The sequence below is a fragment of the Chiroxiphia lanceolata genome, chromosome 16 (genome assembly GCF_009829145.1).
Source record: "Chiroxiphia lanceolata isolate bChiLan1 chromosome 16, bChiLan1.pri, whole genome shotgun sequence".
Taxonomy (NCBI): domain Eukaryota; kingdom Metazoa; phylum Chordata; class Aves; order Passeriformes; family Pipridae; genus Chiroxiphia; species Chiroxiphia lanceolata.
Window position 1 is genome coordinate 4,306,267 of NC_045652.1, and position 16,111 is coordinate 4,322,377.

Genomic DNA, 16,111 nt, shown 5'->3' on the forward strand with positions numbered 1-16,111 from the left:
ACGGTAGCGCTTAGGGCCCTCACCAAACTCTCAGTAACCATGGTAACTGTATACATACCCATGCTGGCGATGGTGCTGAATGGTAAGTGGAGAAGTCCATCTGCCGTTTCACGTATTTAGCGCTGATATACCACGTGGATTTTTTTGACTTGTTGTATTAAGTTTTCTTGATGCTACATTTTTTTCTATATTGGTACGCCTGTAATTGAGTGTACGTTTTAAGCAAGCCTGGGAGGCACTGATTGGATTGAGGATATGACTTCGTGCACATCTTACTCAGATTGTTAACTCCATATTGTGTTAAATAATGCACCCTCTTTTTATCCTTTTGTTAGCTGTGATTTTAAAGCTTGAATGATTTTGTTAATTCTTGCAATGAAAAAGGCTCTTGTTCCAAGTGTTGAATGCTAGATGTTGCTTTTCCAATGGTACTTCTCTTCTGAAGGGTTATGTTGCACACTGCTAAAATTCGTTTGTCCCTTTTTTGACATTTTCTTTGTTTCCTTGTACCTTGTCTCTTTCCTTTCTACTCCACTGCATGTTCCTTCATATAATCTTTTTCTTTTTTTTCTGTTTTGAGTATTTATTGTATCAGTGTTATCATGGAATACAAGCATGCTCTTAAGTCTTAAATTATGCAATACCTTTTAATTTGCTTTTAATGTCTTTTTATTAAAGTTTAAATGATATGATGTTGCTTTATTGAAATGATTTGTAAGTTAAAATGGTTATGAAAGTAAATGTAATTATAAATAGTATGATTTTGTTATGCACCTGTTGCCTTCTATAAATTAAATTGCATTTTATTTTTACATGACTAATAGCAGTAATAATGCATGCATTTAATAGTGACACGGGCCCTCCCTGTAACCCTTTCTAATCCAGTGTTCTATGTGCTTAGGTAAATAATGCAACAGCACGTGTAATGACAAATAAAAAGACGGTCAACCCTTACACGAATGGTAAGTGCATGAAACCCCAGAGCTGGGTTTGAACGCCCCTGCATGTCAAACCTCACTGCTGAACTCGTGAGGTGTCACCACCTGCATTTCCCAGGGCTCAGGTTTTGCCCGGCGTCCCAAATCATGACCTGGAAATTCCATAAAATCCATCCCAGCTCATTCGCATCCACGTGGGTGTAGCATGCATCCCATTGCCTGGCTGGAACCCAACCCCAGAGGGTTTTGTAGAGGAAAAGAGACCCGACAGGAAAGCTTTCCTCTCTTCTGCCTTCGTGCAGTGGTAATGTTGCAGTGAAGGATTCAGTTTGGTTTGGGTGAGGGAGGTGGGCAGAGCAGCAAGAAGAATGTCTCTGTCAGGCATGAGATACCTTTTAGCACCAAGACAGGGATCTAGTCAAAGATAACTTTGTGTCTTCCTACCGTAATGTGTTGGAAGAAAAGAGCAAACTATTACTGGGTTCTGCTTCCAGCATTTTTAGGTTTTTTTTTCCCCCCATGAAAAAATGAAAATTCCAAGCCACCTAAAAATAAAGTTCAGTCTAATACTGCCCTAAGTTGATGTAATATTGTACATTAATGATAGAAAAATAATCCATAGATATTTGAGGGCTCCAGAAACAATACTTTTTAAAAACTGTTTCCTTTGGGAGTGGTTGATCACATGCTTGAGTTTTCATTTACTAGTTCAGGAAATTCAAACAAGTTCCTAACTCAGCCATGTCAAACAATACCACATGAACTGAAGTTAATGGCAATTACTTTTCAGTTTCAGTAGACTGTGTAGTTGTCATTATTTGTGTTTCAATTTAATGCAGTTTTTCCCATCCAGTAGAAAGCAGATGAAATCTGCACATTAAGGTTTCCAAAGGTAGATTAGATTCTTTTCCATTTTGAAATATAATGGATCATATTTTCTGTATTTGATGTCTCATTAGTGAGGTTTTACTAAAACCCAGAGCAAACAGTGGCTTTATTTTTTAATGAAAGGCTCATCATTTTTTCTCAGCACAATGAAAATAAAGTGATGGGTTTTATTTGACGTGTGATAATTGAGCTAGTTAAAACGATTTGGAGAAGAAGGGTCTGAAATTCCTCATGATTTCTCAGAAACTGTTTTCTTCCTCATTTCGTATGTAAATGTGAAACTTGGTAAATGATGCAAATGGGAGAATCTCCTTGGCTTTTACTGGTTTTAAAGCATCTTGGTGAATTTAGTGAAAGAGACACAAGGCTTGACAGAATCACATAACAAGATTTTGTTGCAATACAGAGCATTATACATATGCATATGAGACCATGAACTCTGTCTGCTCTCTTGTAATGATAAAAGTAGTTTTTCTACAAAGGACGATGCATATTTTGTATTCATAGTGTCCTAAGGCTACAAAACTATTCATTAGCAAATAACACGTTACATATCAGCATACCCAGTGCTGAAGGAAGGGAATGCTGGCAACGAGAGAGGTGAGATTTTTAGGAATCTCGTTTTAGAGGAGGTTCATGTCTGTGCCCTGCACTGCAGGATTACTTAGGCCTTACATTATCATTTAGTACTATCCAAAACCAGCACAGGCAAAATCTGCTATAAAGTGTTTCCCACTGGAAGTGTTTTTTGTTTGTCCTTTTCCATCCTGTTCCATCTGTACTAGATCTCACCAAATGTATGAAATATCCTGTTCAGTGCCTAAAAATTAGCTTTTATCTTTGTGAATCCATACAACCAAGGTGTTGCGTGCAGAATGTTCTTTTGCACACCATTTGAAGGGTATCTACCAAGAAAAACTCTGCTTGCAGTGCTTTTTCTGTTACTTTTTTTAATATCTGAGGTCTCCTAAAGTAAACACACGAGGACAATCACGTTCCTCTTGCATAATCATCACAAGCAACAGGGAATGAAGTGTAGACATGCAAGGTGCTTCATTTAGTTTCATCAGTGCCTGTGTTATCAGTCATCCTGGCATGGGATGATTCTAGTTCTTTATCATTGTGTCAGGAATTAAGCAGTGCTAGAGCTGATTATTTATTAAAGATTATTGTTGTCTAAAGTAAAGGTCTCATCTTTTAAATAAAAGATGAGGCTAGTTTTTCTCCCAGCACGTTAACATTTGCAAGATTTCTGATGCAGGTAGCCCGAAACAATTCTGTTTGCACGTGCCTGTCGCTTCAGAACCACTTATTTTTTAATGCCTGCCTTTATTTTTCAAAGAGTATGTTGTGACTGACGTGTTGTTGGCAGGTATTCAAAAAGTAGTTGGGGCACATGTTGTGTTATATGAAAACATCAGGCACTGATATTTATTTTCATTTAAAAACAAGATACACACTGTTTTGTCTCTCATTCCTGAACGCTGCTGGTTGTTCAGTAACAGGGCTCATGTTGTTAATAGGATTGTGGAAGTCAGTAGGTTTTGATGCACAAAAACCTAGACTTTTTTGCTTTTTTTAATGTGTGCAGCTTCATTCAAATAAGTTGTTTGCTTTTGTGTCTAAATGATCTTTGAAATAAGTATGCTTTCCACTGACCTTTGGCTGCCCCAAATGAGCAGTTAATAAATGCTCAGTTGCTAGGAGAGCTTTTCTTTGCGAGTTTGTTATCAGACAGGATGGTTTTGATGGCTCACCTCATGCTTTGGAGACAGAACTACCTTTTCTTTGCAAAGAAATTCAGTCTCAGGAGTTCTACTCGTTGGCAAAAATATTTGAGGCATTTTTAGATGTTCCAGCCTATCCTGTTCACAGTTGTACTGTCTTCTGATGCCCATATTGCAATTCAGGATGCTCAGCCAAGTGTTGTAGGGCACGGAGAATTATGGGCAAGTAGATTCCGAGAACTGCAGCAATAAATGGGGGGCATGAAACAGGGAGCAGTAAAAAGATAAATATGTTGTGAAGTTTATACTTGTGGTGCCTTGAATTTGAGCCTTCTCTTGCTCTAAATTTAGGTTCAAAATCACAGCTAGTGTCTATTAGCACAGTTAAATTCCCTCCCTTACACCTCTGCAGCAAACAGGAGGGAAGCAAAAGGTGTTGCAGGTTTCTTTGGATAACTCCACGGGGTGGGAGCCTGGGTCAAGCAGAGGGGTTTTCCTTTCCTTGGCTGGTTTTTAAGTTTTAAGCTTTTACAGTCTCAACTTGAGGAGGAGATTAATATTGTGACAGTAAGAAAAATGCACAAAATTACACCCACAGCCAAGAATTTACCTCCTCCAGCTGCTGCAGTCGGGTTACTTGGCAGCTGCTGGCTCGGATACATCAACTCCCATCACACTTGATTAACCCACACAGCTATGGGCCAGCACATTGTTGGCTGACAAGATAAAGTTAAGTTTAATTACTGTTATTTTCACGATGAATGAAGTATTTCCTCTATAGGCTTCAAAAAGTTAGATGAGACAGCCGTCACTGGGAGAGTGGTAAGGAGCTGAAATATGAGAGTGCCTTTCAGCTGTGAAGAACAATCTGCCTCTTCCAAGATTTTTTTTTTCTTCCTCTCAGACAAATTGTGGCACTGTTAGTGTAACTTAGAAGCTGAGAGATGTCTGTCAGCTGCTTTGACAGCAAAAGCTGACAGATCTAGAATTCTGTCCAATCTTTCATTTTGGGTTGTGTTGATCAGTGGTCTTCTGAGGAAGTACTGAATTTGAAATATTGTCTGTTCCCTAAGCTATAAAAAGTTAGATTTTTACCGAAAGTCTCAAAATTTGAATGATTTTCTATCAAATGAAATTTGGCTAAGAGATGTTATACCACAATGTCCCTAAATATAACCCCGTAGTATGTAAAATTGAAGGGTCGGGTAAAAATCCTGTGGTATTTTCAGGAGGCAAGACGCCTTAACCCTTCTAGGCTGGGCATTTTTCAGCTTCTGTAACTGTCTTTTAGGTGCATAGAGCACCTGCAGTCACTTCTGCAGAGCAGATGTCATGCAGTGCTGCTCCTTGCTCTGAATTTAGCCCTGAGTTGCCTTTCAAAACCACCCCTCCCCTGTTACTGAACAGTTAGTTACTGGTAAGTAGTGACTGTGCATCAGATACAGACAGCAGTGCCCTGAAAAGGGTAGAAATAGTTTTCTTTTGTGTTTTTACTGACATTTTGCATGACACTTTTTCAGTCCTATAATGCCTTGGGTTTTTATGATTTTTTTCACTGTCCTTTTGCACTGCATGATATGGCTAAGGCAGAAATAAGCCTATTGTGCATTTAAATTCTTCTAATCTTGGCTTTTGTGATTTTGAAAAAGCCTTGTTGTCACTGTCTCGATTGTATTTTCATTCCAGCAGCAGTTATAAGTCCTATTTTAAGTACCATAGTTCTGGAGTTTGCAAGATGCTTTTTCTCTCAGTTTTTTTTTTTCTTTATTCCCATTTACAAAAGGTGCTTCCCACTCCTCTGATTTGAGTGTGCTCTAGGAAACCCCTAATTTTTCAGCCCCAGTAGTTCAAAATAATTGTTCACTTAAGAAAAAAAAAAGAAAGAGTGTGGGTGGGGGGATGTTCTGTGGAGTTTGCAGTTAACTGGGAGTGGATCTACCTGTGGCTGAGCAAAACACGATTGGCACTTTACCACAGCTCATAACACTAACGAGTTTCCCAGTGTTTTCTTTTGCTGTTCTCTTGTCCCTTCCCCTCCAGCATGGTTGTCTTAAACATCACACATGCTTTGCACATGTGGCTGCTCGTGCAGCCAGCCTGGGCACTCCAGGCTCAGCTGGAAATGCCACATCAGGTGTGAGGGCACGGCAGCGATTCTTTGGAGTTTGGCCAGGACACACGGCCCAGGAGATCTCCTGGGTCTGTGCTTTGGTTCTATGGTAGCAGGGGGAGGAGGGTGATTATTTAAGACAAAGGCAGTGGCTGCATTTGTGCCCCTTAGAGCTGTGCAGGATGTGACTGAAGCATTCCCAGTCTCTCCCCAGCACTGTGTGTGTCTGCGGTTGTCCTGTTCCAGCGCAGACAGTCAGGTTTACAAATGCAGATGGACAAAGTCCCTGGCATTTGGCTGGATCCCACATCTCTTTCATGTCACAACAGACATTTCCACACTGTGTCTGTGCTTTCATTTTTCCCAGAGTGGACTCAAAGTGCTCTGATTATTTGGTTGCCTTGTAACCCCCACTAACAAATGCTTATCAGAATGTTTGTGTCCAGTGAATGGACTGTCCTGGCCTCTCTGGACTAAGAACTGATGTGCTCTGGTACTGCAGGGTACAGGGATACCTGAACTAGTGCTGACTTCATTCCACAGCTTAAGGAGTAAGTCCATGGCAACTGTGCATTTCAGCCAGAGTAGTTCACCTGGTCATCCACCCCAGTGCCATGTCTGGAGAATGCCTTGTTTCATTACTTATTTCCGTACATCAGAGTCTGATATCAAAGATCAGTAATCAAAGATGCCTATAAAAGTTTAATTCAGATGACCTTTCTTGAAGCCTTTTTATCTGTTTATTTCTCTACAATGATACTAATTATTATTATCATCACCAATTGCAATATTAACTCCATTGTGTTTTTATGTTTGCTGCAGGCTGGAAATTAAATCCAGTTGTTGGTGCAGTTTATAGTCCAGAGTTCTATGCAGGTAAGGATTGTGCTATAGTTGTCCATGCCATATTTTATTTTAGTATTCTTTAAAATATGCAAAAGTACAGAATATGTGTTTGGTGTGAGGTTTGGTTTCTTTGTGTGATTTCACATTATCTACAAGTTATTTACGGATTTGTGATGCAGGATTTTAAGTTACTTGGGCATACTAAACTTTATATACAAGATATATGAATACCTTTTTATTGGAAAGTAGATAGTATAACATGAAATGTATTGCAATATCCCAGTCCCACATGAGATTTTATTTTATTTATATTTTATTTTATATTTCAGTATTGTCACTTTCCTCCAGGAATTATTTAAACCTAGTGAGCAACAACAGCAAAAACTCTTATCTATAAAAATCTTTGGTTTGTATAGATATGCAGGTAGATGCATACAGCTATGGACTATTTGTGTTCATAATGGTTTTTTGAACATATTTCTTTTAAATTTTATATTTAGTTTTTCAGTTTGATATTTTTTGTATTTGAAATCTCTATTATCACTTGAGTCTTCAGTGAGACGGAATTCTGATCCTGGTTGCAATTTGGAGTTAGAGAGATCCAGTCTTTTTCTGCTGGAATTCAGTCATGGCAAGCATCAGTTTCCAAATGTGCTTTAGCAACAAGATTGAAAATAAACTTAGTTGTACTCCAAAACCCAGTTGATTTCAGAGGAATTTGGATCCTGCCCATGAAGAAATCAGGAAAGCATTTTTCGTGGATGGTAGTTAAGCTTGGGAAGAGGTTGCCCACAAAAGCTGGGGAATTTCCTTTCATGGAGGTACTTGAGTCTCCACTAGACAAAGCTGAAAACTTTTGCTACTTTGAGGGACTTGAAGAGATAAAAATTGTTGAAAAGGTCATTGTTGCAAACAGATATTTATTGTTGAAAAAAACCTGCCTGTAATACATCCAATGCCTCTACTGAAATAGATAAAAATGTTCCAATTAGGATAAAAGTGGCAAAGTATAATAAAAATACTAACCTGGCATTCATGGGATTGCAATATTTAGTGTAGGCAGAATTTATTTCCCTCCGTGATGAATGTCTAAGTTGAAAACAGGAATTTAACATTGATCTCGTTTGAGCAGTTAGTGAACCAACCCTGAACCTGCATAAATTAGAAAGTCAGAGTTATTAGTCATTTTATATAAATGACTTTGTGTTAATGACAAATATAATAATATTCCCATAGTACAGTAATCAATTTTCTAATACGTATGCAGAATTAACAATCTGACTTATAATTGTCTCATGAAGTAGGGCATGAAGAGTTCACATAGTTTGTAAATTAAAATCAATATTTTCAATCTCTCCTGAAGGTAATTTTCCTAATTTACTGGACTTTTCCCTAACATTTATTTTGTCTTTTAATTATAAAATGGCAGGTTATTGATTTTTTTGTATAACCTCCTAAAGTCCCAAGTGCATTTTTATTGCCAACACTAGGGAGGTGTTTGCCCTTCTTAATGAGAATCTTTAATTACCATTAGAAGAGTATTAATTTAATTTTATGAATTATGACATGCGCTCTACCACACCTATGCAGAAAGTTCTATCAGGATGCTTCATTTATTTCAGGGTGGGTTTTTTTTTTCTGTTTATGCATGCAGACAGTTTTATGGTTGGGTTTTGTTGTGGTTTTTTTTTCTAATGCGTGTCAAATGCATATTTTTTTATATTGATTCAGAGATGACATTTTCTCAGACATTTAAACTTTCTTTTAAACAGTTTAGTTCAAATCTCTTAAACAGATTTAGGAGATTTTTAGATCCCCTAAAGCTGTTAGAAAATGAAACTGTAAAAGAGCACTGCCACTGGAATAGAATAGTGCAACGTATCTTTACTTTTGGGTTCCCCCCCCCACCTTTGTTAGAGAAGAAGCAATTGCACTTTTGAAGATGATAGAATTACAAATGTGATTTTTAAGGCAGTGAAAGTTCTAGTTATTTGGTTTAATTATTGTCTCCAACACTGTCAGGATAAAATCGCACCAACTTTTTCGCAGTCGGTGCAAGAAGTTCCTTTCGCTCCTGAGTAAACGATGAAAAATTTGGCCACTTCTGAAATAAAGATGATACATTTGCAGAGAAACTGTTGATTTAAAGTACCTTTAATCTTCATAAATAAGTGAAAAACAGAAGGTTATACAAAGCTGTCAGGATGGCACTGATGGATGGCAAATTCCCCCGTTCCTCAATTGCCGGAGAAGACACACGCCGCAAGGCTGAGCCGTATTGTACATCATAGCTGCCAACTCATTGCTGTGATTAAATATTCCATCAGTGCGGGCTGCAAGGCGGTAAAGCTTAACAAGATTCATAAGATGCACCACTTGAATACACATAACTCACTTCCTTGGCTGGAGAGCACCCCGCGTGCAAAAGAAAATTAGAATTGAGTTAAATTACTCCATAAGACAAGATCAATAGAGAAAGGAGAAGATCCCCTAATGCAATGCAAATCTAAGATATAGTTATGTCCTGACAACTTGAAGCAGACAATTAAAGTCAAATAGGGAGGAACGCAATGTAAATCAACCCTAAAACCTTGAAGATAACGGTAAACAGTAGGACCGGTGACATGATTGTTATAGCTCAGCTTTTTTTTTTTCCCTGAGTGTTCACTTGTGTGAAGGAAAAACCTTTATGGAGGAAACGGGTGACAGCTAAAAATGGAGCCGACAGGATGCGTGGCAGGTGCACAACAGACACTGTGAAAGTAAAGTATTACTTGGGGACTGCAAAATACTATATATTTACGAACCACTATAGATTTTTCTTCCTGGGTAGCCCTTCGAAGGCTGTTTTTGTGCCTGTGAGATTCTCGTGCTGTAGTAAATTAGAACCCTCTGGAAATATGGCTGTGGTAGTGTTAGTATGGATTTCCAGTGACACGTTCATGAAGGGCCCCTTGAAGGCTGCTCTGCAATTCCAAGGTCTGGCAAAGCTCCCTGATGGCTGCTGACTGTGGATGTGTTGGTGAGCATGCTCCTGCCCTTCCCACCACTCCACTGGGGAGCCTTAAAATGATATTTCATAGAAAACAAAAGGACAGGGATTTTTTTTTTCTGTTTATAATGTCCGGATTTTCACAGCGTTCCACTTTTCCACGTATGATAATGGATAAGGAATTTTTTAAAACTGACTTATGTCCACTCTCCCTCTATTAAATAAAGGCATACTATTTAAGGTGGTTTTCCTCTTCATGAGAAAGAAATGCTTAATGAAGTTATGATTTCCATTTCAGCTTATCTTTTCCAGTAAACTTTTTATCAAGTTCATAGGCAGGTCCTAATGAGGAAGTTTGTAAGAAACACTGTGTGATTCATCTCACAAACTCTTTGTGTAAACTGGGACAAATTTTTCATTTATTTCTGTATCCCTCCAGTTTTAAATACATCCCAGAGTGACCCATAGTTTTGCTATATTCAACTAGAGTCTGTTCACTTCCCCTAAACACTCATTTATGGCTGGGAAAATACAGATTTCCAACTGGGTTTCTTTACTAGGTGTACTCTGGTTCTTTCTTTCCTTCTATGGTTTGTTATAATATAATTTTTACCTGCTTATTTTTATATAGTGTATACTTTATCTGTAATAACTAGCCTTCCTTTCAGCCTCAGGCAGTCTGAAAGACAATTTCTGTGCTGTTCCTTTCAGTTATTGCAGATCTTTTTGTTTCCCTCTTTTGTTTTTTTTGAATGATGAATTTTTGAGCAACCTCCTGCACTCTCCTTATTGAAATACAGAATATTGTTGCACCTGTGTTACTACAACAGATCAGTCCTTTAAAGCAGGTAGCTTGAGACTACTAAGACCATTTTAGAAGACTTTGTCATTGATGGCAGAAAATATATTTGTTATACCTGTTGGAGAGGCTTCTTTTTGGCAGATGAGGGAAAAGATGTTACAGAAATTACCTGGAAATCTAGTGAACTCTCAGAGAACAGTTATACATTCCCTGTGACTCACATGAGAAAATACTCTTGTCTGATCACGACCAACAAACAGTATTTCAGGAATTTCCAGATTTAAGTTGGCAGTGGAGAAAGAAAGGACAGAAGACTAGTGCTGAAGAACCCTTAGAACAAGTCATGGAGCACAGCTTGGTGACAAATAATAGATTCCATTCTCATTTTACTTAAGGGACTGTTATTTCTCCTGAATAATGATGTGTTTCTAGAAGTTTTTCAGAAAGGAGTTTCAAGAGTCATCCTACATAGCCCTCAGTTGTGGTCACTTCATAAATAGTCTTAACCAGTGAGGACTATTGTAGGCACCCAGTTCCCTGGGCAGTGAGTAGTTATAATTCCAAGGGCACTGGCAAAATTTTCCCCATCAGTTAAAATGAAAGAGAAGGAAAGAGCTTATATTTTTTTTTAGCTATTTTGTATGCCCTCAGAAAACAGGGAAGTTTTTGGCATGTTGTGGATTTGGAAGGTAACAGTGCCTGCCAACAATCAGATTTTGTAACAAGCTTCCTTTCACAAGTTTGTTTAAAAGTTTTAAATATCACATTATATATAATTAAGTAAAGAAATACCATAGTAATGTAAATCAAAATATGCACTCAAATAAGAGGAATCCAGGGGAAAAGAGGATTCCTATACATTTGCTAACACTAATTCTCTTTGTTCATGTCTTAAAGCATCTATTTCTGGAGTGTGAGAGCACCTGGGATTCATTTCATCTTTATAGTGTTTCTGTTTGAATTTAAATGAGTCTTGCATAAGCTCAGCAAATACCCTAGAAACACTTCTCAGTGAGGATGTTTGGAGTTTGTGAAGCTGAATTATATGCTTGCACAGCAGTTCTAATCCTGGGGTAAAAGTTCACTGTACCATATCTCTAAAGCATAATTATAGTGGAAACTGGCTGTCTGTCACCACTTAGATTAATTCATTTTACAAGTTGATTACATAGCCTTAGATTTGAACTTTGCTAAATAAATATATTTTCAAGATTGTTAGATAAGCAGTTTAAATAATTTTCTAACTACAGTTAAGTAATTATTTTTTAATATTCCACCTGTTATATAGATGCTCCTTTTCAAAGCATAGAACCACGCTGTAGCTCTTGTTTCACAACTCAAATGTTAAAGTACCATCATACAAATGATGACATCCTAGCTAGATTAACAGCTAATGCTTTTCTAAACTCTGTGGAGCTGTTACAAGCCATTATAGTGGATATATACTGGTTTATGGAAGATGAATAAAGCCAGTAGAAAAATGGAATTCAGCATCTGTACTAGGTATTTACACATACAGAAAAAGTCCAGAATTAATTATGCTTTATGCTACAGTATAATTAGTTTTTCATTAAAATATATACCCTCATGTTAACTGAACAAGGATTATTCAAAGAATAATGCCAACGACTTCTTTTTGAAATATTAATTTAGTCAGTTGGTTATATGTTTAAATCTGGAGCAAGATTAATCTACCTTTATTCCCCATTGTGTGGAAGTCTGCACATTTTAAAGAGAGCATCACAGATACTGTGTCAGTGTTACCCTTTTAAAGGTGATTCTTTTGGATGTATATTTAATCACATAGTATATACACTTAGGCTTTCACACTGTACCTATAGGATCTCTAAAAAATTCTATACTCTTGATTATTTGATGGTAGATCTTGAACTGTAGGTAGAGCTTTATACCAGAAGATGGAGAGTGGTTAAGAAGAGAGTTCCTGCTTCTTCAGTGTCAAAGTTTGGAAATTTTTGACCCCAACCTGGTATAGAGGAATCATTTTGATACAGGATTATGATGAATTTATGCACAAACAGAAACTGGACAAACAGAAACTCTGTATTGCCCAAAAGTTGGAACAGGAGTTGTCTGGGGGTGGTTGGATCAGTTTTCTTGGTGGTACAGTCTTGCTGAGACACAGGTCTTGATCTGCTGACCATGTTTCCATGTTTCTCCTAATTCCACAGAGCAGGAGCTTTGCCTTGTTTGTTTAAATATTACTTCACTAAAACAAAAGAAAGCATTCTGATCAAGCAGGAGCTCTACTCTCCTTTCTTTGTTATTGCATTACTTCTACTACTTGTATGTTTTTGTTGTGGATATAATTGATCAAATTTTAAAGGGCTAAAAAGGAAGTTAAGTGTTGTGCTTTACTCACAAAGAGAATTTTTTGAGGAAAAATGATGCTTGGACTTCTCTGATTTAAACATCATTCTGGTGCTAGGTGAAAATGTGTTCTGTAGCTTCCTGATTAGTGACAGATCCAAAAATAAATTAGGTAAGATGACAGCCTCTCCAGACTGTGTGTCATGTAGGTTTAGAGTCTGGATGTAAAACCAGCTGTTCTATAGCTGCTGTTCCTGTCTCCCAATTATTTGCCAACACAGGTGAGTCTGGGTGGGCACTGCCTGGACCTGAGGTCAAGGCTGTAAAATGTGTGGTGGGTGTCTAATAGATTAAATTGGGATTGCAATCCAAGTATCAGCCATGGATTTATGTAAAAAGCAGTGACTTAGGAATCTCTCAGAGGAAAATTTAAGACAAACTGCAAGGTTATCACTAAAACACTTGTTTGTTCAGAACTGGGTGGGATATTTGCAATGCTAGATAAGTTAATAGCAGTTATGCAGAGGAATAAATTCCTCTGATTAGAAGAATAACAAAGTTAGGAAGATCCAAGCGTTAGGATGGACAGTCAGGCAGACAAACTATTCTGAAATGCAAAATAGTAAAGTAATATATGAAATGTAAAGTTAATACCCTTAAGTGGAATGGAAAACAACTCTGCTGTGTGTTAAACCTTGATTACATCTGTCAATTAATGCTAAAACAGCTTAAGATTATGGTTAATTGTATTCCAAACATATAGCTGATGTTTTCTGTTCCATCTCGTGCATTTTTTTCCCATTTTGGGCATTGGATGGAGAAACCCCATATATTTGCATTGCAATTGCATTTCATAATACTTACTGAGAGTAAATTTCAGAATACAGAGGTTTTCATTCAGTCATTTATGGATCTAACTGAGATGGGACTGTGCTTTACAAACTCTGTCAGTTTGGTTCTTTCAGATTTTCTTTGGAAATTTCCAAGCATAGAACTGCTTCTAATAAAAGTGAACGTTTTGGAAAGTTTGGAAACATTGCATTACCATTTTTGTAACGGTTTTTCATGCTCCTGAAATTCTGGAATCTGACTGGTCTAGGAAAGAAATAAACTAGCTAAAGCCAGGATTATGCATGATGATTCAATTTTTGCTCTTTTATATTCTCAGCTTGTCATTCAGAATAGAATTTTGTTTATAAGTCAAACCCAGCATTCACTGGTATAAGCAAATAGAACTGAGGGATTAGTAATTTGCATGTCTGCATCTAATTGCATTAGATTTGCATCTCTGTCTTATAGATTTACTGAAATAGGTAATTTACACAGAAAATAGTGTCTTGACACAATATGAGAGGATAAAGCATAAACACATCCACTTGTAATCCCTCCAGGGCCATGTTGAAACTGCAGTGTTTGTGTTTGGGCAGAAAGGCTCCAGTTTCATTTATTCTGTGATTCTATTCCTGTTGCAATCTTTATTCAACAGGCAGATGTATGAATGTGACCCGTTTTAGTTATCAGCAGAACATAAGTGTATTTTGTATATTCTCAAGTATCCAATTCCAAGAACAGTATAATACCAGCTCAGAGTTTATATTTATGCTTCAGGATTTCTCTCATGTTTGTTTCTTAAAGTTACAAACGAACAAAAGTAAGGTTACAGTAAACCAAGAGTAACCATCATTTACCTGCCTACCTACTACATCTGCTAGGACCACCTGGAAAGATTTGGAATAAAGATTGGATTTGTCAAAATCCTGGACAACTTCAGTGGGACACATGTCCCAGTGCAAAATAATGGCAGTGAATATCACAGAATATCAATTTATGTGCACCTGAATTTGTAGAGATATATCCTATAGTAAATATATTTTCTAGAAAAGTGACATTTATGGGCAATCCTGACACCACCACTCCAATTTTTTTACATGGTGCACTTCCAGTTTTAGATTTTTCTGGTGACAATATGTGGATAAGGATTTACACTTGGATGCCAATGATAAAACTTCACCAACAAGCACAGGTAAACTCTCTAAGCATGGCACATATTTTGGTTCAAGCAGCAGCTGAGTTTGTGTGATACCATAGTTTCATTTTGGCTTCCAGACAAGGAATGTCTATGACTGGTAAATAATTTTTTAATTATATTTGGGAAGAAAAGTTTATTTCAACTGTTTTTACTTTGTGAAGGGAATCATTACTTAAATTTTTCCTGCTATAGAGCCCATCTAGGGTAAGGTTGGCTTGTTGATTAAAACACAAACGAGTCAGACACACTGTGTGTGTTTTTAAACTGGCATTGCTTTGCCACATACCAGCACTATTGTGGCACAACCAAAATCTGCCAGGAAAAATGCCAAGCTATTCCTCTCAAAACAACCTTTGAGGCTTTTAATAGATCTCTTGTGGATCTTTAGTGGGTAAACCTTCAAAGCAACTCATCCTGTCGGGAGGAAGGAAAAGGATGCAGTTGGAGCAGCAGGACTTCAAAGGATTTGCCACTTGCCAGCTCCTGTGCTGTCCACAAGCTCTTTGCAGGTCTAAGGCACCAGAGTACACACTCCTGGTAGGAGTTTGACCAGTTGTGTGTGACATGTCAGGTCCTGGACAAGGAGAGGTCCTTGTTACTGTGGGATGAGTCATATAATGAAGAGAGGAGAAGAGGTGGGGAGAAGGAGGGTTGGGGGACTTATCTTTCACTAGAGCTGCAAACTTTGTTGCTTGTCTGATTTTTACTTACATGATACTAAAACCTTCCAATCCCAGAATATGATTTAACTCACTGGATACTGCACATTCACAACAAGGGAGAGAGGTCTGATTCCCAAGAGCTGGGAAATTATACAGCCAGCAAAGAATAATTGGGATGGTGGCTTACAAATGATGTTTGTTGTAACATGCATTGCTGTTCCCTGAGTTCATTGAATGCTGAGGTGACACTCTGAGAGGTGATAATAAAGAAACCTGCACTATGCTTAGAAAAGTGATGGAAGGAAAATTAACATCTTAAATAGATTTTTTGAATAGAGAGATCACAGAAAATGTCTTGGAGACAAATACCTTCACCACCTATTTTTTTGTGTGTTGGTGGGTTTTTTTTCCCCTGTTTTTATGTGTGCGGTTATTTGTGGGTCAGGTACTTACTACCTAAGTGTATGTATAAAGCAGAGCCTCATTCTCATTACTGGTAGCAAGTACACACAGGTTGTTCAATAATTGAATGTATTTCAGGTTTGCTGTCAGAAGGCAAGATGAAAACAGGTTTGGACTTATGGAACTCACCTTTAGATATCAGCTACTTTGGGTTCTCCTCCCCACACTCTTGTTTAACTGAAACTATATATATATATATATATATAAACTTTGGTGGGATTAAACATAGGTTTTATTTGTATTTTTAGCATATTGGAAGAAAGGAGGTGTGTGGTTTTGGGTGATGCTACTTTATTCCTTGTTAATAATGGATGAAACACACAGTCA

General features: G+C 37.6%; 1 protein-coding gene across 34 annotated transcripts in view; it reads left to right on the forward strand.

Annotated features, from left to right (window-relative positions):
- The window catches only part of RBFOX1 (RNA binding fox-1 homolog 1), a 1,157,213-nt gene that overhangs the window by 1,070,400 nt on the left and 70,702 nt on the right, over window positions 1-16,111 (forward strand). For all 34 annotated transcript variants that reach the window (XM_032703684.1, XM_032703685.1, XM_032703682.1 and 31 more), the window contains 2 exons: window positions 902-962; window positions 6,486-6,539. In XM_032703684.1, coding sequence (XP_032559575.1) covers window positions 902-962; window positions 6,486-6,539 — 115 coding nt within the window. The remainder of the gene's footprint in view (window positions 1-901; window positions 963-6,485; window positions 6,540-16,111) is intronic.